General features: G+C 41.9%; 1 protein-coding gene across 2 annotated transcripts in view; it reads right to left on the reverse strand.

Annotated features, from left to right (window-relative positions):
* Nucleotides 1–25,314: 25,314 nt before the first annotated feature.
* The window catches only part of ADK (adenosine kinase), a 270,420-nt gene continuing 269,087 nt past the window's right edge, over nucleotides 25,315–26,647 (reverse strand). For both annotated transcript variants that reach the window (XM_059851341.1, XM_059851342.1), the window contains exon 11: nucleotides 25,315–26,491. In XM_059851341.1, coding sequence (XP_059707324.1) covers nucleotides 26,367–26,491 — 125 coding nt within the window. In that variant the 3' untranslated portion in view covers nucleotides 25,315–26,366. The remainder of the gene's footprint in view (nucleotides 26,492–26,647) is intronic.

Genomic DNA, 26,647 nt, shown 5'->3' on the forward strand with positions numbered 1-26,647 from the left:
AGAGAAGGGGGAAAGGCGATAAAGTTTGGGGGGCGGCGCATCCCCTGGGCGGGAAGGCGGCTGCGGGGAAGCGGCCACCGGCGCCTCCCGGGGGCCCTCGGCCGCCCTCGGGGGGTCGCGCTGGGCTTTCGGTCGTGCGTGGGGCGATCTGACCTGAGTCGGTGGGAGCCCCCCCAGGGCAGCCTTTGGGGCTTGAGCACTCCCCCGGGCCGGGGGAAGAGGGCTGTGCTTGAGCTACCATAATTAGTCTGAGGGATGGAAGCAGCGTGAACAAATCACAGATGTTGTCCTCCCGTTGAGTTTGTACATGTAACAAGATGTTAGGAGGAATTTATATTAAAGAACAAGGTGATAACACGTACGCACTTAAAGCTCGGTTTTCTCCTCGCCGTCTTGACCGGTGCTGCCAAAGGCCTCTCATCGTGTCAGTGTTCAGCAATCACAGAATATGCCGAGTTGGAAGGGACCCATCAGAACCTTCGAGTCCTACTCCCGGGTTTTAATACTCCTTGTGATGATTTTCTCACCTGAGACCAACAAACAGCACTTTTCACCCAAACATCACTTTTTACCCTAGCATGGCATGACAAAATATCATGGGATACATCCACAGGGTACCACACAAGGGAAGGAAAGGCAGCCTACCTGCCTGAGCATCTACTCAAGCAGCCACAGCTAGACATTCCCCATCTTCCCAAACATGATGGCTCCAGACATCTCCTCAACATCCTCTTTTCCACATCTTGTGGGTGACATGTTGTGTTAGGTGCCTGCCTGCAAAGTTTTCTAAAAATATCTGGTCCTGAATAAGAAAATATAAAATTCTAAAAAACCTCCTTAAGAGTGGGTGGAAAATGATCTTCTACAATAAATTCTGAAGGTCGTCCCTAGATGATGCACTGCATGTAGACTAGTAAGGAAACAAAGTTCCCGTAATAATATTTAAAAAACCATCAAGGTTTAGTGCAACTTCTTTCAGAGTCAGTTTCTGGAGACACTGTGTAAGGAAGCTCTTTGGTGATGTTTCAGAGCACTGTAAAATTGTATGACCTACTTACAGAAAGCTACTGGGTGAAAATAATATTCCAGCATGCATCTATCACACCCTAACCATTGACTGAGGTTTTAGCCTTTTAACTGCCAGATGCAGCCTTTTAAACATAAAGAGGGAAATTGAAATGTGTAGTGACCTAATGCTTGTTGGAGAATCCTTCAAGGTTCATGTATTATGCAGGACCTGGCAGTGATTTAAAATAGTTTTTAAATTATTGGAAATGTTATAAATCATTTCAGCACAATTTGTAGCACAGCGTCACATTTGCAACACTATTCTGAATGTTGTGTCAACATTTCCATCAGAAACTTTTTTTTTTCTTTCCGGGAAATTTACAACTTGGTTAGTGGTAAAAACATAAAAATAATTTCTTGAAACTGAAACTTGGCATGGCCACATCCCAGTTCAGGAAACAAAACACTGGAGAAAACTCGATAATATGTTTGGCCATTTTGGAATTATGAGTGTGCCGTGAAAACATAAGTAACAGCACAGAGAAAAATCATGAAAGTCTCTGGTTTAAATAATTCCATTCTTTCTTCTCAATTTAACTCTTTTCCTAAAAATAAATTTTATAGAATGATATGTCATTGGGAGTTGTGTTCCAGTTTTTAACATATTCAAGAACCTTTTGTTTAGAGGGAGAGTCCCATGGATCTTGACATTTACAGACGCGCCTGATATTATGTAAACTGTGAAGTCTGAGCACATGAACCTCTTATACATGAATCATTGTCCAGCAAACTCAGATCCACTGTCACTGTAAATTATGCTATTTTCCAAAATTATAACTTCAGAAGAGCTACATCATGGCAATTTAGTGCAGTTCAGTTTGAGATAGTGCATGGTACACAGAGAAACCTATGTACCTGGAATGCTTTGGATCTAACTGAGATTGTCTATTAGCATTTTGGTTGGTCATCTAGATCAGAAATATTTTTGATTTACTGTATGAAAACACCCTCAAGCCTATATTAAAAGTATCTATGGAAAAGTAGTAAGCCCATCAAGGAAGTCAGTGCAAACAATAAAATTTACACTTTAGTGTGTCTTTTATGGGCAGACTTTGCAGGATTTCTCTCCCATAACTCCTACAAACTGATGAAGTACCACTAATTCCCCCAAGGAGTAACAGGTGTCTAAACACTTATACATTGAATACACCCACTTTGTGTGCTAAAATCATGTCCTTAATGTTAAAAAAGAGTATCTAAAATCAAAATAACTTTCCCATGTATTCTTGTAGAGAGAACTACTTTGGCCCATTTCACTTTGTTCTATTAGTCTCTTTGCTTTTATTATATTTTAAATAATCTTATTTATGAGATTTTCATGCCACACACACCCTCCATGGAAAAATATATATTATTGTACATCTACATTGTAGAGTCTGTAGTAAGCATATGCTTCTCCTCAAAAGTCCTTAGAATTATTCTAAAAATGCACTAACGCTGCTATTTTTTGATCACAAGTGAGAGAAAGCAAGAAGTTAAGGACTCTGCATGGTCTCAGTTAAATTCAGTTCTCAAAAATGAAAATCTGAAAATTGCTGTATGGCTGTGGTGTAAGACATGCTGGAGACTACTGCTTAAATAAAGCCCAGATATGTGCAGAACAAATTCATCAGTGTACAAAAAAGAACATCAAATCAGAGTTTGAACACTTGCTTGAAATCAGTAAGAAAATTCTTGTGCGTGAAATTACTGCCATATTAAGAATTTCCCTGTGAGGGCTTTAATCACTGATGCAGTTCCATTAGAACTAGTGGGGCTGTTACATATTTAGAAACAATTATGTAGTTGTCCATGTTGGTATGGTGACAGATCCCTATTTATCTTTGGAGATGCTGGAGGGTAAAATCTTGGCCCCCATCAAAGTCTGGCAAAATGTCCTATGACTTCAACCAAGCCAGGATGTTCCTTCTATTATTACCACACACAGCCACATATTTGACCACAGTCACCTGGAAATTTCATCCCCTGGCATATGCTGTTGAAAGAAGTGACCGTGGGGAGAAAAGTCATCCTAAGAGTGCAATGAGTTTTGTCCCAGCCTCTAGTCCTCCCAAGCATGTCCCTGCCTAGGAGTTGAATGCATAAATTCTTTACCTGCACCACCTCCTCGGCTTAGCTTACCTGCCAGCAGCTTCCCTGCAACTCCAACCTTCAACCTCATATTCCTTTGGAACTAAAACAGCCTTTTCTTAATTTTTTTTTTTATTTGTGATATTCCCCCCCCCCCCCCAAGCCTTTTATATTTTAATTTAATCTGAAAGATTAATCCATGAAACTACGTCTGCTCCTCTGAACACAAGCAGAATGCTTCTTGGTTTATGTATGAGGGTATGCATTGCTGCACACAACAGAGCATCACTGCCCAACTAAAGCACTATAGATTATATTAATATATACACTCATGTATTTATATACACACAAAGTGAGTAACCTGTGTTTTCTGATCATTTGCTGTCTCATCTATTACATTTAATCAAATTAAATAATAGTGTAAAATAGTCTCCTGCTGCCATTTTACTGATTCAGGTGCTTTTTAATTCCTGAAACTAGCAGATTATAAGGTAAAAGCTATAGCAGTTTCAACTCAGGAGTTGTAATTGGCATAATACTGTAATTTGGAAATAAGTGTTTGTGGTAGATCAGCTGTCATCCCACAGGGATGGAGACAGTGACTGTTTATAATAAATCCCACATGTTCCTTTCTACTCTGGCAAATATACCACACTGCTTTATCAAAGTTCTTTACAATCCTTAATGAATTAGTTCCTGTAAGAGCTTTGTTAGGTGAGTGAATACCATTTTTCTTGTTCCCCAACCAGAGACAGACAAAGTGTAAAGCAAAGTGGTTAGAAGAGGACGCTGGCCTCAGGAAAAATCTGGGCACCTGAGTATTAAGGGCTCTACTTTGGGCACAAGAGATCCAGTTTCAGAGGTCCCATGCTAGTCGTGGAGAAGAAACTGCTGGCCTGTTAACACACATTTCAGACCTTAGCAGGAACATGTCTTTTTGCTGCATTAACTATGCTACATGTTAAAGAAGCAACAGGATGAAGAGAATTTGGGAATGCAAAGGAAAACACTAAGAGCAAAGGAAAAAAACAGGTGGCTCTTATACATGACAATGTCTATAAGAAGGTGTCTTTCATATATACAGTGTCTCAGAGTACTTGATGTGAAGGTTCTATTTATGCCTGATAAAGGATTAGTAAGTGATTAATAGATGTTTTAATAAATGGCAATCAATTGTTATGGGTCCAATGGGTCAGTAGGGTTTCTTACAACAATAGCTCATCATCATCTGAAACACCCTACCAATGTATTTAACCTCTACAGGCTTTACATTGAAACACCTGCTAATCTTGTGTTAAACCTCACAAATGGAATCTTTATAGAATGTGTGACTCAAAACAAATTTGCTGGAGAAAAAAGGATTAGCACCTAGGCTCCACAGTAAATTGTTAGTTATAGCTGTACTGGATTTAAGTTTCTCCTTTTGCCATGTAAAAGGCACTGATATGACAGGAAGCATTTTGCTGCTGAGTGCAAGAGTGGTGTTTTCAAGGCTAATCCCAAGAGGAGGGCTGGGATATTGCTGGACTCTGTACCAGCCAGCATCGCTGAACTTGATGCAGCCTTGTGTTTTTATACACATTGCAGTAATACTTGGTGAGGACAGCTGACAAGATAAAGGATGAAATTGAAAATGAATAAAGATCATTTTGTTCAGAGGTAGTGAAAACTGCCATAATCAGGGGCTGCTCAGGTCCTTCTTCCTACTGTCCTGCTGTGTTTAGTTAGTCTGGTGAAAGGGGAGGATGCTGATGTTTGCAGGGGCCATTTTAACACCTCAGCTTGTCTTTGTGGGCTTTAAAGTAATTAACTCTCCAATCATTACCGGTTGACTTTGTCGACAGGTTTAGGTTTCCCTCCTGCTGTTCCCTTTGGGGATATTGGGTTGTCACTTTATGAGAGGGGGGATTCATTTTAAGGTTCACACCAAATCCCTTTCACAGCTTCCCAACAGCTCATTGTGTTCTCCATACTGCTGGAATATTCTCTTGGTCTCTGTCTAAATGCACATGACGTATATAACTTTTTACAGATCGAACTGGACAAGCCAGGGGGAGGGAGAAGGAGAAGCTTCTCCAAAAAGGCAGGTAGCACACTTGCTAAGCCCTTCAGTTGAAAAGAGGGCCATCCTCGGTACTTAGAAGTCAATAAAAAAGACTGCAGAGGCAGTTTTGCTAAATAAAGTTACTTTGAGCTGCAAAAGGATTCTGACAGTCCTTAATGTAACTGAAAGAATCCTCACAACTTCCAGCTGTGATATGGGTGTACTATATTATAGTTCAGTTTTAGCCAGGGGAAAAATTCCAGATCTGTAGTTGTTGCAATTTTTTATTGATTAAAGACTGCCAAGAAACATGGAGAGAAAAAGGTAGGAGAAAGCTTGATCATATTTTTGTTAATCCTATTCTCATCCACTTTCCACTATATATTTTTTAAAATCCTATTAATAAGCTGAAGAAATAGTAATGATCAGAGAGGCTGTTACCAGCCACATAATTTGGACACTTCTGATGATACCCAACTCTTGGTGTATGGCAGCACCAGAGTTCTAAGAAATGTGACTGATAGGCACCACGACCACTTTTCAAACTCAGAGGACAGTGAAAACCCTCACCTACTGCAAAGCTGGTTGGAGTACTTACCCTTTGAACTTCTGCTCAGCATCTCCTGGCACACCAACATTCTCACCAAGGGTGGGAGTTTGGGAAATAATCCATGTGGCAAGCCAGCTCTGAAATTGCTAAGCCAAATTGCCAAGCCCAGGCTTAGAAAAACCTTTGGTCTGCTCTGCAATGTTTGGAAATTGAGCAACATCCACTCTAGTAGTTTCTTTTTCCAGCTTGAACCAAGAAGAGTTTGACTGGCGTCAGGGACCACACTGCTATCTCCAGCTGGATTTTTAGTGGTGTCTGTATGATGTTTTCTTTACTTTCTTTGTTGGCAGCATTAGCTGTGAGGTTCCTTTGCTAAATAAAGCTCTGGCTGCACAAACAATTTATTTCAGTCACTTCCCATAGCTGCCGGTACTGCAGCAACTCAAGCTCTGTTAGCTAGACTAGGAGGCCTGTCAGAGTCAGGTGGCAATACACCACATCATTTCAAAGACCCTTTCAGGAACCTTTAGATCTGCTCAATGCTCCCTTAAAAATCACCACTGGCTTGCTTGCATTAAGGCTCCCAACCTGACTAACTCTGGTTGTTAAATTATCATCATGCACAGAAGGATTTTGTATTAAATATCCTTTGGGAAGGAAAATCTGAGTGAAAAGGGATTTGGAGGGCAGGAGACAATTGTTGTTCTGTGTCAGGTAATATGAAAATGCGAAGCAGAAGCTAGGAAGAGCCAAGGTAATCACATATCAATGTTGGAAATGTGAAGTGTCTTCTTCATACGCCTGGAACTACACAAACTGTCTCCTCAGGGGTGCACAGGAGAGGTACACAGCTGATGATTTATCAAGGTGCCAGTTGCATTATCCAGCATAATTAAGGCCTTTGTTTATTTAATAATAATAATAATTTTAAAAAAAGAAAAAAAGAAGAAAAAAAGGGAAGTTCTAGTTCTCAGCTGATGGCAGGACCTGAGCAAGCTGTGATCTTGTTCCTTAGCACTGGCCAGATCCCCTCTGTTCTCCTGATATTATTCCCCTTTGTTATTCGATATCCCACAGTGCCAGCTAAGTCAGGAGTTGTCACACTCCTCACTGGTGCAGCAGGATACAAAATAGCTGGGGGTGGGGAGGAAGACTGGCATGGTTAGGAGGTGGAAGGGAAAAGGCCTTTTTTTTTTGTGAAAACAGTAGCACCAGCTGCATCCTGCAAGTCGCTAAATTAGCCAGTCAGTTGTTTTTCTTTTAATTTTTGTGTGAATTCAAGAATAGGTTGTGGATGTCTTGGCAACTCATGAATGAGGCTCTTTATGAAAGAATTCACCTTGCAGAGGGGCTGCTGTCAGATGCACAAGCCTCTTTCCATTAATTAAGCTGCAGAACATCCCCTCTTTTTTTTTCCTCTATCCCTCTCAACGCCTGGATAATCAGACCCTGTGTCTTTCTGTAACATCCACCACTGCCTCTCTCCTCACAGTATTTCACCCACTCTGTTAATTCTGGGCTGCCAGATTTTTTTTTTTTTTTTTTTTTAACACAGCTTATTGCTGCTAAGTGAGATATCATGCTGCCTGAGCTAATAACTAAGATGAATATTCTGCTCCACTGCAACTAGTAGCATTCTCTATGCATTATCTTCAGCTGAAGGGTGGCCTAAGAGCAAAGTTGGATATTTTCAAAAGCTCAGCTGGGAGTTAATCAACTCTTATTGTTTCTCGACAGGAGCTGGATGCTTAACTTGCATCCAGTGAGTCATCCCCTGGATTGTCACCCCCACACAAACAGCCCCACAGAGGGTGCAGAGAACTTTTCAGACATGCTAGAAATGACTGGCCATTAAAAGAGTGCAAGCTAAACTGTAAGGGGTTAGGGAGTGATTACAGATGTAATGGTGCCTGAACAGACACTCTGGGGAGAGAAGGTGGGTATCTTCTCAGGAACCTCAATCAACTCTCAGCTTTGCTGTGGTCTGAACAAGACATGTGACTGCAACTGAGCAATCTGGAAGGTTTTAGTGGGGATATTTAGATACTCATGTGTGCAATTATGAATTTACACACCTGCTTCAGGGAATAATCCCAAATCTTATAAAGAAATGAGGAGCAGACTATCATACTTTAAGTATTTGCATGTTTGGGCTTAATTTTGTATGGCTGATTTAAAACCCCAGTCATTAGGAATAGAAAAATATGTGTATGGTATTAATGACAGGCTGTTATAAATGACCTGTTCGTTTTCCTTCACTTCCAAGTAATGCTGAACATTAATTTCCTGCAAATGAAGCAATCTGAAGTAGAGCACACCAAATAATTAATCTTTGGAAACTCTGGACTAAATTAAAATAATTTGAAGTTAAATAAAGAGCTCATCTGTGGCCCCAGTGCTCTTTCTGGGAAGCAAGGGATACATAAAAGAATCAAAAAGAAAGCAAATACTGAATTACCTAACAGAAAAGGAATCTACAAATGTATGTAATAAATTCCCACATTACATCATAAAACTAACTTTCTCACAAATGCTATCATTGCAAATGCCAAGACACATAGGAGACCTTTCAATTAGTAGCAAAAGTGAATAAGCAAGTGGGAAATTATTTGCATTGGACATATGCATTTTCTACTTTGGGGCTTGCTGGCCTGTTTGGATTTTTTAAAAGATATTATCAAATTATCGATTATACTAGAGGTCTCCTTATACTGAGAATTGGGTGTAGTAGAATTTAAATTTCCATTTAAATGGTCAACTAGAAATTCTCTTTATTAATTCAGGCAGCAGATTAAAGAATGAGCACTCATGATAAACTTTATGCTTTTATTAGCAAAAGTTGACTTTTTAATTCAGTGCTGTAATTTGGTTAAAATTAAGACATAAGTAGAGTTGAACAGTTATGTAAATTGAGAATATTCAGGAATATAAGAAAAATAATTCCATCTTTACTAGATCCAGGAACAATGAATATCTATATTTCAGAAAGGACAGTAAATAAGCCTACTAGTCCTTTGTTTCTTTAAGAGTTTCACTTGTCTTATTTTTTTCAATCTTTCCTTGGCTGTAAATCTACAGCTATCCCAAACTATCAGAGACAAATAGTCTAATGGAAAATAATATGGGTGAAGAGATGAAATAGTGGGCAGCAGGATCTTTTGAGTTTTAAAGGCATGGCATTGTATCTAGACATGCTGAAAGCTCCTTGCTACAGTTTTCTTGTTTGCAAGCTAGGAAAGATATTAGCCTGACTCTTGGCGAAGCTCAGAAATGCTCCTGTCTGTATAAATGCTGAGGATTATTAGAGAGATGATCAGCTTGGGAGTGGGGCTCTGAATATAGTGATGAACCCACTCAATTTCAATTGCTGCATATAAGCTTCTTTCTTCTTATAACAATTAACCTCTTAGAAAAGAATTACCACTGAGTTTACATGTTGACTGTATAGACATTGGATAATTGCTTTTAAAAAAATCATCTATAAGTCCAGGAAATTACATTTCTCCTTTTGCTTCTAAAATTATAAACTTCTGACTTCCCAGCTGGTAATGCAAGCAATCAAAATCAGGTCTCTTGAGTGCAGTTGCATGACACACATGAACAACAATCTCATTTCATAAAGAATTAACCCACAGCCAGCTACGTTAACTGGCTCCAATTCATGCCACAAAGCCTGCCTGTTCCAAGCACTGTAGTTCCTGCTTTACACAGACAGAAATGCACTGGTGAAACAACAGCAAACCTTTTTGGAGTCCTACCTAACAAAGCTCCCAGGCAGAGGGAGAGTTTGGAATGAAGCACCAAACTGAAACTCAGAAGCTTTGGCTTCATTTTGTGTCTTTGTTACAGGCTGCCTATCAGTAAGGCAGTCACTTAACCTCCCTGAGTTTCATCTTCTATCATACAGAGACAGTAATACCTCCTTTGGCTGTCTTTTTGATCTAGAGTATAAAGAAAGTGGCATTATCCCTCTCCCCGCCCCAATCTCAGCTAAGACATCTAGGCACTGGTGTGATTCTAATCAGTAACAGCATTAACTACTGTTTAAACAGAAGGACCTACTTCAGTTTGAAATTGCCTTTATTTTATCTAGTTAAAAATCTCTTCACAACTTCTCTGATTTTTTTCCTTCCTTTTCGAGAGAAAGTAAGAAGAAAGAAGTGACTTGTTTTGGTTTGATGATTTAGTTCTGTAAGTGCTCCATGTATAGGGTCATAGAGAAGAAGCAGAGAACATAGACCCAAATTAGGAAAGCTTGGTAAATTTAATTTCTTTCATCAGGACCGCTCCTTAAAATGTGTTCTTCAGAGCTTAAATTTAAAGATGATGTGCAAATGAAAGCCCAGAATAAACATGTTGTGTCCTTTTCTCAGTGAGCTACCTTAAAGTGACATGGGTGGAAGTTCCCTCAATACATTCCCAGCATTTCAGGGAATACACACCTTGCAGCTTTCTGGCATTTTTTCTTGATGCTCAATCTAAATCTTTCTCTAATGTGTTTCAACCTTAATTGTAGCCCTAAATCAGTTCTTCTTAGTGTTTACTGCAAATGGTATCTTGGGTAAGCAACTTTCATATTCCTCACTAGCAACCTATTAAGCAACCTGTAGTGACTTTCCTTTCTGTTTTCAAATAGTTTTTAACTGAAAGATCTGAACAAACTGCACCACATTCAGTAGTGCCATAGAATGCCATTTAGAGGATTCTGTGCTACACTATCCTGTCTAGAGAAAGGTTATTCATACATCCAGGAGTCTGACTTTGCAGGCACATGTACATGTTTGTGTTTGAAACTTCTAGACTGACAACTTCAAATCCAGTTGCCTTCTCTTGGGACAGAAACATGAACCTTTATTTCTCTTTGATTTGAGAACTGACACCACTGTGATCTCCATTATGAGTCTAGCAATATTAAAGTGAGTTGCTCTTTACAGGCAGGACTGACTGCTTGGGTTGAATGACTACATGTTGACCTTGGGGGAGCTGCAGGGGTATGTGTTTGCTTGGTTTTTAAATTCATCTTTTCCAGATTGAGGGGAAAGAAGCTTTTAGACATTGCAAAATACACATGGATTTAAGCAACAATTGATTTCAGGAGCATCTTATATTTTTCAACACTGCTTTAGGAATTGCTGAGGCTTAGTAGAGCTTTTTTTTTAAGATCAAAAGATGTGACAGTTCACAAAATATGCAGTGAAGAAATAAAATCGTTCCCTGCACACACCAAGAAGCACCAGAATCCTCTGATAAAGGTTTCTTCAGCATCAGTCCAGAAAATTTGCACTCCATGCTATGCACATACTTCAAGACAGACAGGTGTCTGCCAGCAACCAAAGTCTGTCTTCTCTTATGAAGAATTACAGAGGAGCAGAGCACTCGTTGCCAGTTCGGCAAACAGGGAGGTGTGTGTGATGTGCAGCTCAACTGAGGGGCATCGGAAGGACTCACCAAGGGCTGGAGCTGGCAGGTTCCTCAGGCCTCCTGCTTCTGCCCAGCCTGGTTCCCTGGTGCACTGCTGGGCAGAGCAGCCTGTCACTGTTCTAGGTACAAGGCTTCTCTGTTCCATGGACAGCCCTACGGCTGTATTTTAGCAGGCAGGATTATTATTTCCTATGGCTAGACAGAGTTAGCCCTCCCAAGAGAAAAATATGAGCACTTGTGACAGAGACAGAAGAGTTACATCCATTCGTGGAAAGAAAAACAATCTTATGATCATGCAACTGAATTGTTTCTAATTAATTAATGATCTATATTTCATGCTGCTGAAGCAGAATCTGAGACACACTAGAAAAAATCCTTCATGTGGTCCATCCTAATAGTGGCAAGGGTGTTGAGACACAGATTCCCTTATTAACAAGCTTGTAACTCATCCCTTAGTCTCGTCTCTTGTTGCTGGGCACACACAATGAGAGGTTGGTACCACGTCTGGGAGCAGCAAGGGTCACTTGCTCCCTGCACCCCAAGAGCTAAAGGGTATCCCAGGACTAGCAGCAAGGGAGTGGGGAAGGGCAGACCCCAATATTTTACCCAAAACTCAAACTCACCAGGCAAGTCTGTGGTGATGAGGCAGGTCCGAGGTCAGGCCTGGCAGGATCTGTATGGGGTCCAGTGACCCTTGGCAGGGCCATGCTGATGGGGCAGGGCCAAAGTCAAGGCCAAGCTGCAGAGCTGCTGTGGGCTGAGGCCTGGGAACACAGATCCCCTGGCCAGGCACACGTCTGGCTGCACCTGAGCTCCTGCCCCAGAGCCAGGGCTGAGCCAGACTGGGGCTCTGGGGCAGGGCTGGGGTGATGGGGATGCTCCAGCTGAGCCTGCTCAGGGCTGTTAATGCTCTCCCAGAGAGAAGCTTTGTGTCTCCAAGTTCTCTTGGTAACTAAATGTCATGAGGAGTGCCATATATTGGCCTGCCAGATAGAGCAGGACTTTAATGTTACACAAATAATAATCTGATCCTACAAACCCGTGTATATGTCATTGAGATCTTATTACAGCCCGGGTAAGAGGATGCTGGGTGTTTGCACTGATGAGGCTATTTCAGTATGATAAGCTGCACTAAGTGGGCTCAGTTGTGCATCAGTGGAGTGTATTTGCATATTGCACTGCCAGGGAAAAGAAAACCTTACATTTTGCAAGAGTTTGCCACGCACAAAAATGCCACTGCAAATATCTGAGTATGTGAACAGCTCCCATGAAGGCAATATTCCATGGAAGGTGCTAGCAAGGGTGAATTAAAGGGTATGTGACATTTCTGGGGTTTGGGATGCTCAGTGGAAAACTCATCTATATACTTTCAGGACTTTTTACAATATCCATTGCCTTTTGATTTATAACATTTCACATGGAAAAAGACTGGCAAATATTTTTGGCTATAAGAATTCAAATTGTCTTTTGAAAGAACCATTATTAGCACCAGCCTGAACTCCAGCTAAATATTCCTATTCTCTTTCACTCCCTTGATATACACTTTCCTGGAGAAAGGAAGCCTGGAAGAAGTGAGTTTTTCCCTATCAGCTGCTGATTTCCAAGTTTGGTGTTTGTTCATTTGGGTTGTTGGTTTTTTGTGGGTTTTATTGTTGTCTTTTTTCTAAGTTTCAATTTTTTCTATTTTATAGGTTTTTAAATGGAAAGAAGAAGGCAAAATGTATCTTATATTTTCAATTCTATGTTGTATTTTGCATTTTTGTCTTAAAATTCTCCCATAAGTCTAATGCAATTTTATTCCTATATTAATACAATTATTTTAAGCCAGGACCTTGAAAAGCTGGCACTACATATAAAATCTAAGACGACTTTTATATTAAAAACCAAATGACTTCATATCTCTATAAAATTGTAGAGACATGCTCATACATGCATATGCACACATATTTTTGGTGCAATGATATATGGTTTATATATAGACCATTAAAATAATGTAAACAATCTAAACAAAGCAGTTACCAGCAAAACGTGCAGCAACAAGTTTAAGATCCCAGTTGCATTCTCTGAGCAGCTTGAGAAGAGTCGTAACATCAGTAATTTCTCTCTGCTCCTACAGCATTTGTGTTCAATGCTTTGTCTACAAAAGGGGTTTGGGGTATGGGGAGAGATCCTAAGGCTCCCAGATTGTTTCTCCATCCAGATTCAGGCTGGGTCTGGCTTGGCTGCAGTGTAAACACACCTTCCACCGAGTCTGAATGAGAGACTCCCGCATCCCTCCCAACAGCAGCTCTGACAGAGAGACACCAGTGTGGGACAGGCCTTTAGGCATCTGTGGTGCCCTGGAATTTATGGAATTTAAGCAGAACCTCTGATATAAACCAACAGCCCAGGTCAAGCACTCATCCCTCCCTCTGCCATCCAGGAATGGAGCAAACAGAAGGGACCCTCCTGCTCACAGCTCAGTGCAGGCTGCAGGACAGTGCCAGTGCAGAACAAGGTGTTACCTCCAGGCACCTCGGGGGCAAGGAATTAATAAACAACCTCACCCACGAGCTGAGAGTGCAACAGCAACGAAAATGAGTGATTGTACACTGTGTGAATGCATGGGTAATTCTTGTAGCAGATAGAACAGAAGGCACACAAAGCATTGCTCTGGTAAATGGTGTAGAAAAGGTCTGTCAGCTATAGGTGTCACATGTATACTTTGTAGTTTCACTGAGGTATTTTGCAGCAAAACAATCAAGACAAATATGCAGATCCCAATTATGGGACAAGAATCTTCTTGCATTGTGGTGCTAGGAGCTCACTGCCAGTTTGATTTGCAACATTCAGGTTTTTTATACTGTGCTGGGACTGTCTGAGAGATCAGATCCCAAGTAAGACCTCAGTCCAGCTGCCAGGTGTGTTTGTGTAGCCTTGAGGGCACAGGGGCTGCATGGGTGAAGTGGAATCACTTTCCCCACCTAAACTGTGCATGTACAGAAAGAGCTTGGTGTTTAGTCTGGGTTTGTTGTCTTTTTTGTTTTCCTATTTTTAGCTTTTATTTTTGTTTGGCTATAACAATGTGCTTCATTTCTGGCTGATCAGCTTCTGTGCTTTAATATTGATGACTCTGCAGTTGGACTCTCCAGGTGGTCATCCATCTCACATCGAGCACAAACACAGGGTCCTCTCCATCCCACATCCACCAGAAGGTTCACCAGCAGGTGCTGAGTAGTCTCATGATTTTGTCAGACCTCATAGGTTTGGAAAAATCATTTGCTGGACCACCAGGCAACAAGCAGCAATTACATCTGGCAAACCTAAATCCAAAAGGGAAAATTATGGGATTTAAAGCCTTCAGAGACCATTCCAAACCACAAAGCAACTTTCTGACTTATTCCATGCTTCAGCAAGGGCAAACAGAGAGATGAGGGCCCTGAGAGCAGGTCCCCTCCTGGCTGTTCGGCTGTCTGGGCTCAGGGCCAGCCTGGAGCTTGCAGAGCTGAGAGCTGCCCCACTCCTTTGCTGGCCTTGGACACAGCCAGGGCTGATCCCCCTTCCTGTGGGACTTGCTTTTAAGCTAAGCCCCTTCCATCAGGCCCCATCTGAGCTAAAGCTCCTGCTGTGTTGCAGCCATGCCTGTCCCTGCCTTTGGACCCATTGCTCTGGACCTAGACCCTGACCTGGAGCCGACTTCCAGCCTGGTCTCAGACCTGCCTTCTCACCAGGAACCTGCCTGGTGCTCACAGACTGTGTCTGATCCTTGCTCCCCACACTGGATCTGCCTTGCTTGGATCACTGGGGAGCCATGGGGGCTGCTGAGACTCCTGCCCTGCCAGCTGTGTTGGTGTGCTCAGCTTCCAGCTCACCTTTCCTTGCAGAGAGCCAGCTCTTGCTGCTTCCTGACAGGCTGCTCCTCTCAAAATCTCCGCAGCTTTTAAAGACTGATGATCTCAGCAAAAATGTTAACCCATTTTCCTTCACAGAAGAGCAGAAATGGATTCATCCAGGAATTAAACCTACCACTAATGATACTGAACCACGGAAGGAGAAAATGAGTAGTGTCACATTGTTGCCACTGTCCCAGGGATAAGAATGCTGGTCTGGACACTTTGAGAATTCTTTTTCTTAGACCTCCAGCCTTTCTGTACACAAAGTATAGAGGTGTCCTGGAAATAATGCCATGAATTCACAAGCAGAAGAAAATAACTTATGAGAGCAGTGGCACTTAGAGCTCTTGGAGTCCAGTGGGTATTTCAGTTTTGTGCCCTTCAGCCCAACATTGCAACTCGTATCACACAGGTGCCATAAAGAGTATCACTGCCCCAGCAAGTGGCATGAGACTAAAAAAAATGTTTAAAAATTGCTCTTTGAACAGCAAGTAAAACAGAGGGGGTCTGGAAAAGCTGTGGTCAACCCACCAGGATCTTATTTTCTTCTTTCCATTCTTTCCTCTCATGCCTTCCTTCCTCTGCTCCTGTTGATTTTGGTGGAGATTCAGCTCCATTCCTGGAAGACATCTATTTGTGCCTACTGCTAAACTCTGCAGCAGCTGCTCAGACCTTTTCCTACCACTGTGTTGTGATGCAGTCATGATTTTGCCAGAGAAGTGGTGTTTGCCTGCCATGAACCCGAAAGAGTTCAACACTGATTAGGAAGGAAGGCTGGCTGGCTGGCAGGCAGCATGACTGACTAAGCCTGGTTTCCTTAGGAACCCAGACTGAAAAAGTGAGAAAGTAAGAGCATGTGTGTTCTGGTAGGCAGTGAATAATCCATTAAAACTCTTAATTAAAAATTTAAACATGTGTCTGCTAATTACATCACCCTTCTCCTGCCCTCAAAAAGCAGCAAATGAGCATGGTTGCACACCTGCCTGTGTGTTTATTTCCTTAGGATGCTGCTCACTTGCTCAGCAACACAAATACCAGCTCAGGTAGCAGCTGCCATTGTAAAAACATTCTGGGGAAAAGTGATGACAAATATTTTCTTTTTGTTAATGAATGGCCAAACTGTTCGCAGAAATCCTGCTCACTGTTGCTGCATGTCCTGAATTTGTTGGTGTTTCTCACATATCAATCCTGATGCTATGAGTTCTCATCTCAGGCAGGGCTATTTAATGTCAGCAATACACACTTGGCTGAACAGCTACCTGAAGACCTGTAAAAAGAGAAAGAGATGGAGTAAATGTCTTAAAAAGCAGGCTGCAAGGATATGGAAATGAACATGAGCATTGCCTGTAAACTCAGAACCTGCAGAGAATGGTCTGCCTAGGCTCTGGACCCTCTGGAGCTTCTCAGTCCTGCAGGGATAGTGTGGTGCTCCACATTTGAAACACACATGGGGTGAGGAGCCTTAGCATGGTAAAAGGACAGCTCAGATTAACTGTTTTCCATGCAAATGGGCACTCCCAGCAAATGAAAGCTGCTTCCCCCTCTGTAAGTTACCCTGCAGTGAATCTCCTCTGGTCTACGTAGCCTCCTCAGCTGCTCGGAGTTGGCTGCGTTGCAGCCACTTGACATCAGGCCACAGCCTCTGATTTGGGAAGGCTGTTTTATTCACTGCCTAGAGGAGTAGGATCATGTTCAACATTGCTGTTGTTATTTATTACAGTCATGAATTTGGCAGGAATTAGCCAGATTCTGGCAGGTAGCGTATGTCTCTGTACATCAGCATAGCTGTGCTGCACTATAGTGGGTACACTGGGTGAAAAATCAATTCCCTGGTTTTTGGCTCCTGTCAAAACAGGCAGGGGCCAGAGCAGGAGGGCATGTGTGTCCACTGGCACACATATGGACACTCTCACCAGATGCTCCCCCAATATGCTCTCCCCGAGACCTGCCTTCATACCATGGCCCTGCTGTGGCACAGACTGCTCAACCTCTGAGGAAGGGTCCAGCTGGGATGTGGGTGTGTTTCCTTGGGGGTACTGAGAGCCTTACTGGTACTTCTTAAGGGCCTCTTTGACTCAACCTAAAAAGGACTCAACAGACAGCAAGAAACTCAGAACTCCTACACCTGACACTGTGCATCACTAACAAAGCACTGCCTCAAGACTGAATGACCTTATGAGGTTATCTTTAAAGTGGTATTTTAATGCATTCACTGGCTGTTTAAAAGCTTCACAGATGATGTCTTAGGATTATCTACTGGAGAAGGCTTCATTATCCTCAGGAGTACAGACAAGGAGACAGCTGGCCCACTGCTGAGTTTCCCTTGTTGAGCTCACATTCATCCAAGATGGCTGGAGTCAGGCAACTCAATTTAGGGCTTCCAGAATGACTGAATGATTTTTCATTGAAGTGAAGCATCTTTTATTGCAGGGTAAAGGCCTTTTCTTTAAAAAAATGGGGGGTTGTTAAAATCTGAGGTATATGTAGAGTTTAGGATGCCCCAGGGCAAATCTAGGAGCATATGAAAACCCCAAGCAAGGCTATAAGGTTTATTTGCTCTAGTCAGAAATATTGGGGCTGGCAGGATTGGGCCCTCATCACAAGGGAGGGAGCCCAGAGGTGCAGTTCAAAACAAAGGCCTGTGTTTACAGGGTGTCAGCTCCCAGTCCCAGGGCTGAATTCCTGAAAGCTCATCTTTGCTCCTTTTGCCTTTCCCCACCTTGACAGGAGTGTGGTGTGCGTATCTGCGTGGTTTACTTGGTAGAACCCTGCTGGACAGCACTGCCCTGCTTTGTGGGGGTCAGGGCAGGGCAGCTGGGGTGAGGGAGCAGGTCGGTGAGGCAGGTGTTTGACACAGGCTCATCCACTCTGCTAAATGCCCTCAGGTCACTCTGCTGGGCAATGCTCACTCTGCTGACCAGGCTGAGCTTTCTATATTGCTTTTGCCCAGCTGGAAGGTGTAGTGGCAGAGCCCTTGAGGACAGCCTGAGGCTCTTCACTTGTTTGTCCTCTCCAACCCAGACTGGACAGCAGAGTGAAGCAGTGTGGTGGGGGGAGCCAAGACACAGGCACAGGGCCTGGGTTTCTGCAGGTCAGCATCACCACCCTGTGTGCTGCAGTGGAGGAGAAGCACCCAAAGCTTACACCAAAACCTGCTCTGGAAGTGGGAGGATGTGTCCACAGCTGTGCTCTCCAGACAAAGCTCAATTACGTTCCATTTGTGTAAAGAATGAGTGTGTTTAATCCATAAACAGCAGCAACCAAAAGTCATTTCATTGAGTAGCAAGATCATCCACCACTTGGGAGCACCCAGAACTATTTACAAAATGCTTTCATACTTCAACAAGGAAGAGGCTGCATGTTTCTGACTGTGAAGCAGAAGGCAATCCTATAATAATGCCTCATCTTTACCAATCATTCCAAATTATTCACATGAAATATCCTGCTTTCTCTTTTGGACTGTAATGAAGCTCCTGTTGAACCAATTACTCACTAGCTATTCATGTATTGTCAAAAAGGAAATAACAGAAGCTTTGTCATTAGGAATAAGATTTGATTGGCAAGGCACATGGCTTTGGGGCGGGTTTGCTTATTCCACCTTTTTGCTCTCAAGCCATAGCTTTCAGCTGGCAATTTCCACTGCTATAATCTGATGGAAAGTGATAAAATGCATCAGACTGCAGTACTCAAATGAGAAAACACTCCAGATTAGTAGGAATATAATTATGTTTTTCATGACATTGATTTTTTATTTTCTAACTGATAAAAGTAAACAACTGAGGGGAGGGGGGGGGAGTGCCAAAAACCAACATTTAGACTTTAGTGGGATAATTAACTCAGCAATTAAACATATTTTGTATGCAGCATTTGTCCTCCAGAGCACACAGCATATGTGACGTTTGTCCTTCATTCAAATTCTTGCTTCTTGCAATCTTTTTATTTCAGCAGGAGTGGCAGCCAGTGGGAGTCCTGCATGAAGGCCCCTTCCACAGCACTTTCCTTTCAAAGATGAGCATTCACAGCTAGGATTTGGAAGGAAAGGGGCAGCCAAACAGAATTGTGAAATGAGCAGAAATGAGAGGCAAGAGGTCTGTGCAACAGGCATTTGTGTCTGTTTTCTTTTTGCCAGTGATGTTTGGAGGGGAAGTAAACGGAGCCCCTTGTGATCCTTTCTGCCCTGTGTGCAACCCAACAGCTGCACAACTCTGCTGTGATTGGGGCTGCAATGGCAAATGCCCTGTGCTCTGCTCCCACTCCATATCACAGCATTGGGATGGGCAATGGAAAATTAAAGAACAAGAATTAAAGCAAATTAAATCAGAGGCCAGTCCTAGGGCTCCCTGCTGATGTAACAGAGTTGATTTCTCACAACTGTGTGAAATATAGGACCAGACATAAGAAACAATGGATTGTTAGAAATCTCACTGGCCTTTTTAGCACAGGCTAGTTCTTCTGTCCTCAGTTCATCAAAGAGTGAATGAGTCTTCAGGGAAGCTGATTTTCTCAGATGTTCTCTCCTGTGATACAGAGGAGATGTCCTCCCCACTGCTCCATCTTGATCTCTTTTAGAAAAATGAGGTCATTAGGAAAAAGTTCCTCATCTAGAATCAATAAAACTTACTCCTTATGACTTTGTAGGTAGGATGAAGAGGGACAAGCAAACACTGTGTCAGGAAGAGATGAGCAGATCTGTCATGCTCAGGCTGACACAGTGCCTCTGTATGTCAACAGAAACTGCAAAGCTGCAGCTGATGGTGTGCAAGTTAATACCCAAGCACACCACAATTATTTTTTTTTCTTTGAAACAACAATATGCAAAGCTTTCTTCAGGGCAGAACTCTGAGCCTCAGGGAAACCCAAATAACTTTCTATTCCATGAGACTCCCATGGCCCAATTTAAGCTGCTGCTGCTGCTGCTGCTGCAGGGTAGAAGGGCTAACTTCTGAGCTCACATAAATTTCTATAGTAAACACACTATGACAAGTCATTCCAAATTAATTTCTTCCTTTCCGAAGCCAAATTTGCTGGGTTATGTGCTAAAATCTTGTTTCTTGCTTTGTCCTGAAACGTTGTGGTGCATAATAAACATCAAGTCTCAAAAGGCTGTTTTACTGCTAATTTCAGGCAATGAAATATATTACATACGTATTCATGTTACATGCAAAACACTCTGTATCTGGAGCACAGCCTTCCCCAAATCCAGAGTGTTCAGCTTGTGAAATCTGTTACCATTTACAGAATGCAAAAGTTGCACTGACAAATGCTTTTTACTATCAGACATAAAATGTGTTTGTTATTGTACTGACCTTGGGAGACGAATAGGGAAGCTTTGTCCTTACCCTGCAAGACAGCCACAGCAGCTGGCTATGCTTTAGGACAGGCCAGACTAAAATAGGTCTGTCCGTGTGAGGCTGACAGAAGAACACTGGAAATTCTGCAAGTTATTTGAGTGCCATTAATAGACCCCAAAATAAGTAATATCTCTGAAAATGAATCCCAAAGTTAGATCAATGATTTAATTTATAATTCACTGATCCACAGATTGGCAACAATCTAATTTTTTGAAAAAAGCTATTGTGATTAGTAACTGCCTCGCCTCCTAAAAAACCCAAAACCTACTCTTTTTATAAAGCAAACTGGGGCAGAAGGTGTGTTTGAACTCTGCCTTGTCCTCTGGAAGGACACTATGTAGCCAGAGCAGCATAGCCTTCTAATCACATACATTTGGTAATTATCACCACAGAGGAACAGCAAGCAAATATAAATGGGATGAGGGAATGTAACTATTCCCAGGGACCCAAAAACTAGGTATGTTCCAAGCCGAGCAATTTTTATGTACAGGGAAGTCTTGTAGCATGGATAAGAAAAATAATAGGTAGAATGAGAGGTGATTTTCAAGCTGAACTTTTCTTGAAATATTCTCTCATATGCTGTTAGTATTCCACAGTAATGCTTCTTTTCGGGCAATATTTTACACCAATGTTACCATCTCCATGGCACCACAGACAGGGAGGCCTTCTAAGCACACAATTTCTCTCACACTCAGTTTTCCATTTTTCCATTTTTTTTCCATTTTTTATGCATTTACACTGCACCACTGACTTGAGATATTTGATCCAGAAAAATGATAATGCTTTGCTTTTCTTCATTACAGCCCTTACTCAACCTCCTTTACAAATGTCACTCGGAGTGCCAGGGCCTTGGGAGGCAGAAAGCCCAGCCAAAACTTGCTTGTGAGTACCTGGTAAAGTGAGGACCTGAAGACAGATGCACTCAATCCTTCTCTCACTTGAGAGGCAGCTCAGGTCAACATGACTCTAAACTTTGGAGATGATCTGCCTGCAAAGCTACAGCACATTTATGATTTGAGGGTTTTGAGTTTGACTTGGCTTCATTTTTTAACTTTTGCATCTGGCAGCTGACAGCTATTAACTGTCACACTCCAATAACCAGGGGGTAGTTAGAACAGCATTAAATATTTGCACTGTGCAGCAAGGCTATACTTCATCTCAGCACACATGAATCCCGTGCTCTTTTCACACTGGAAGAAAACCCACCTTATTGCTATTCAAATCTATCCGTCTCTCTTCCCATACTGCCATTACACATGCAAGGCTCGTCAGTGTCACTGACACAAAAAACCCCTCATGCTTTATACCAACGCCAGTGACACCTGAAAAAAAAACCCAGACACAAAAGAATTACTGGTTTTTAAGAATTTTGCTTATTTGGTCTTCATCTTCCAATAAGGTCACTTATTCCATGTCTTCATAAAAGTATTTCTCCTGCCCTGCAAGGCTGCATGTTTTTTTTTCACAGGAGCAACTTACAGATAATTCTATATGAATGAAAAGTGGGTTTTGGTAACTGAGGTTTGTCCATTTTGTATGTCCCTGGTAAATTATGAAGCCTTGTTTTGAAGACAGTTTTTTCCCCTCCTTGTCTAAACTGCCATTTTGAATCTAATATTTTAGGAAATATCCTACATAGGCACTCCTTGTGGTCCGCTTTTAAAAAAGCAAAATTTATTTTGGCCTCTGCAGGAAGCATTTAAAGCACATAATGAATAATGTTTGACACAGGAGTCAGTTAGCAGTCATTTTAGATTAATAACACTGCCCAGAAAAAAACCTTGCAGCGGATTAGACCAAGGGAAAGATGCTTAGGCAATAACCTCTGAGCCAGCTGGTTGCTGAACTATTCACAATAGACATAACTATCTCTGAAGGACTTAAGTGTGAGAATTATCTCTGGGAAGAGAACAATGAGTTAGTGAGATATAAAACAATAGTCTCATGCTCTAACACAAGCAGTTAGCACTGCACATGTTCTCTTCTCAGTTAATCTGCAAGACTTTCAGACAGTAGCAGTTGGTGCCCAAATTAAGACTTCCTCTTTCCCTTTGATCTTATGTAAAAACTAATGAATTGTATAATCTCCAACACCTCTGAAATCCCGCTGGTTAAAGGGAAACTCTCCCTACCTTTCCCCTGCCTGTCTCAATTCGCTAAATGGGAGCTATATTTAACAGCAGGCCAATCACATGATCACTGAAAAGGAACAGCACAAGGATCTGTAATCCTAATGCTCTGGAGCTGTGATTGCTATAAATCCTTTGCAGAATGATTTCCTTTAAATCCCAAACATGTCATCACACTTTTAATTAACATTTCTCTATGAAAACTGTGGATAAGACCCTTTAAATTAAAGATTGTTCCCAGACTTGTCATCTTAAAACAGTGTGCATTCCTATTGTCATTTTCATGTAGCATATTTTATTTCACTTTCATATAAGTAAAGCTTTTTACCTCCCCTTTCCCCTCCTTTGTGTCTCCTATCTTAACCCTCACACAAGTAGTAACAGCTAGCACTATTTTTCAAGGGTAAACAAATAGCCCCACATTAGTTCACACACAAAACAGAGCATTCAAATATTCAAAAAAACAGCAATGAACACAGGCAGAGATGTGGCTGATACTGCCCTACTTGAATTATTCTTACCACTTTCACTTCTCAAGTTTACCATCTAAGTGAGCTTATCATCTTTACATATGGAAAGAGATTGAGAGAGGAAAATGATTTGCCCAAAGTTACACAGTGGCTCACCTGCAGAAACAGAAGCACAGCCCTTATTTCCTGATTCCCAGCTCATCATTCTGTTCAGCTATTTAGCATGTGGCTTTTGGAATACTGGGCCTGTTTCCTTGCCTGTTAATCTGAGCAGCATTGCTACCCACTTGATATTAAAACAAGCCTAAAATGCCCAGTGCTGGGCTCAGGAGATGCAGTTCTATTTCCAGCAAAAGGAAAGTTTTATATAAGTGAGGGATGCTTTGGCTGTTGGCTAGTGGAAAGTGGATTTCCAATATTTGTTTTCCTGACAGTAACCCAGGTAAAACGCTGTGTTTGAATAATGGCTCAAGTTCAGTGACAGAGTCACTTCTGTTATCCCATCTGGGATTTGAGAAGTGGCACACATCACTGGCAGACAACTCTTTCAATGATGGTTTTCAGAAAGCCCAGTTTTCTAACCTCTGTATGGAATAAGCTGGAAGGCAAAGGAAGACTATTTGTGAGAGAGAATATCAAGGGTGAAAACATTATCGATTATATAGATAAACCCCCCCTTCAGCAGTAAGAAGCATGAAAGGAGTACAGATCCACAGATCCTGCAAAAATTCCAGAATGAAGTCGTCAGGCAATCTGACAGCACAACCTGAAATTATTTAGCATGATTTAGCAAGATGTTTCTAAGTACCTATATAGCATCCAAAAATATCCATTGACAGATATTGGAGAAATAATGAATAAATAGAGCAGGTCAGACTCTGATGCCCTTCTATGAATTGGGTGGTAGTTTATTCCTCAGCTGCTCCCACTGGCTTCAAATTATGCTTTGTAGCTGACACTCAAAGCCAAATGTCAGGAGCCCAAGCTCATTGAACAGATCAGTGGAAAAGCTCAGAACAGAACCTCTGACTTGACTTTCTTGCATCCTGAACTGAAAACAAGGAATAGAGGAAGGAGAGAAGGAAGGAGGAAAGGAGGGAAGGCAGGAAGGAGAAAGAGAAGGAGTCTCCACAATGTTATGACTACTTGCCTTTACATATCCTCCTTTTCTTCACAGTATACAAGTGTCTTGAAGTTCCACTGGTAAGATAAACAATGTTTACATACCTATATTCATTTTACATCAGTCATAATTATCAGGCTGGGACATTGGTAAAGTTTTTTCGAAAGGAATGGAAAGCGTCATGGGTGTAGAGCAAGAGGAACAGCAAATTTAAGCACCAAACCACTGGGGTTTTCCTTACTGACAGGCAAATGCAGTAAGAGTGGTGTGGCATATGTGACCATATATTAAAAGCAGGGACTACAACACATCCATCTTCAGCCTGTCAGTTTTTCTTGATTAAAGCATATCACATGAATGCATCAAGTTAAGAAATTAGAAATTAACTATGAGATATAAAAAAAAATCTCATTCTTCTGCTCAACCCATAAAGCCTGAAGACCATGCACATCGCAGTCTTTTAGTTTTGTTTGCCATTCTATTTTCACTCCAACATATTAATTTCTCTTCCTCTCACCTATGCTCGAACATGAGAAATGTACAGCCTAAAGCACTTTTGAGAGTGGAACTATGATGAAACCAGAGCAGTCTTACTTGGACAAAGCTGTAGCATTGGCAGAGAGACAAGGGCTGTACATGGAGCCTTTCTCAGGTAGCCATTGTGAGCCAGAGGCCCTGCAGAAGGGAGACACTCACCGAGCTGTGCCCTGTGCTTGCGGCGCCGCAGTTCCACGGACCCGGGAGCATTTGCAGAAGTCACTGCTTGATGCACTTGCAGGAATCTCACACCAGGTGATCTCCAAGATGATAGAGCCTGTTGTCCAACGTGTCAGACTGGACAGTGACCAACAAGGGAATTGGGATCTCAGCCTTGATTCCTCCCCATGCTCTTTGCAATAAACTGCAAAGAAGCATTCAATCTCTGTGTGTCCATTGTTCCGTGGACACGCAGTAAAGTGTGAACCCTGCACTGACTTAACATTCTTTGGTGAACCCTAGCCTTTAATTTTTCATCTTTTCTGTGGTACAAACACCAGTTTGATGTTCCTTCTCTTCCTTACTGCTGAGATCACCCTTCAACACCCACTTGGACACTGAAAGTCACATACAAAACATTCAGATTTAGCATGCACTGTGGGTTAAGCACCCGTATCTTGTTCCCATTTCAGTAGGATACACAGAAAAAGACAGACACATACCAAAACAAAACCAGGAGTTACTGTATGACAATTTTTTATTTATCAGTATCAAATTACATAGCAAAGTAATGAATGCAGTGTCAGATTACCTTTTTGAATACTGTAAATACAAACAAAATCCACCATATTGCTTAATTATCCAAAGTAAATTAAAAGTTTAAAAATGTGCGTTTCAGAGATTCCATTTGGCATATCCTGTCAATGTATCCTGCATAAATATTTCTGTACCTCATTTTCATTATGTGTACCTTAATGCAGCCTCTAGAAAACACACATGGAGGAAATAGGACCTATTTGTATGTTTATTTTCATCACCAACTCATGCATCTGCCCTGAAATCACTGAAAGTACCTATCTGCTAGCTCACCTGACTTATAAAAGTGACTGTACCTACACACCTAGAGATGTACTGAGAGATAAAAGTGGCCAGACCCAAAGCTACTGCCATCAGTGCAAGATGGCTGAATGCAAGATAACACAACCGTGGATCAGGCCTTTAAATTACTGACAAAACAGTGATGTACTTTCATGGAAGCTGGACTATCTGATGGCCAGATCTTGTACACTCCAACATGTATGGAAATGCCTGGGACATTTACACTACTCCTTACACAGGTCTGACTCTACTAGATAGATAGAACAACTCCCTGTTTATAAGGTTAAGTTATGAATAAAGTCAGGTCTGTTGATTTCACGTAAGTTGAATAGGGTTTGGCCACAGCTGGATACAAACTAGATAATTCAAGAGAAGTATTTTAATGGTGTTAATCAGCAGTGTCATTTAAATGGGACTTCCTTGGAAACTGTGTAAATAGTACACTTTTTCCTGATGGATGAGATAATAAGCTTCACTTAGCACTGTTCCCAAAAGTTAAGACTACTGAGACATGGTAGATGTATGAAATGGAAAACACCATAGAAATATATATTTTGTTTAGAATACAATGAACAGAAGTACAGAAGCGTTGATGCAGGTACTGGGAAGGTAAGGAAAGGGAAGGAGGAAAAATTTAGGCAGCAATCCCATGGCAACACAGAAGTTACTCTTGATCCCTCCAATTCACCACTATCAGTGGAAGTCAGGCTTCTCTGGGAAGGTGCAACCTGAACGCTTGATAATGACGCTGGCTGCGTAATGCCCAGCCCGGATGCACTCGGTCACCGGCCGGTCATAGACGAGCTGGGACAGAAAGCCTGTGGGACACAGTGGGAGAGAAAGAGAAGGAAGAACATGGTCAGATTAGTTTTTTGAGTGTATCAGTTTGTTACAGGCCAAAGCACTGAACTACTGGCCTGCCTGTATGTACCCCTGCAGCCCAGCCAGTTTAAATTGAGAATCGCTCCTGAGTG

Source organism: Haemorhous mexicanus, chromosome 7 (assembly GCF_027477595.1).
Source record: "Haemorhous mexicanus isolate bHaeMex1 chromosome 7, bHaeMex1.pri, whole genome shotgun sequence".
Lineage (NCBI taxonomy): Eukaryota > Metazoa > Chordata > Aves > Passeriformes > Fringillidae > Haemorhous > Haemorhous mexicanus.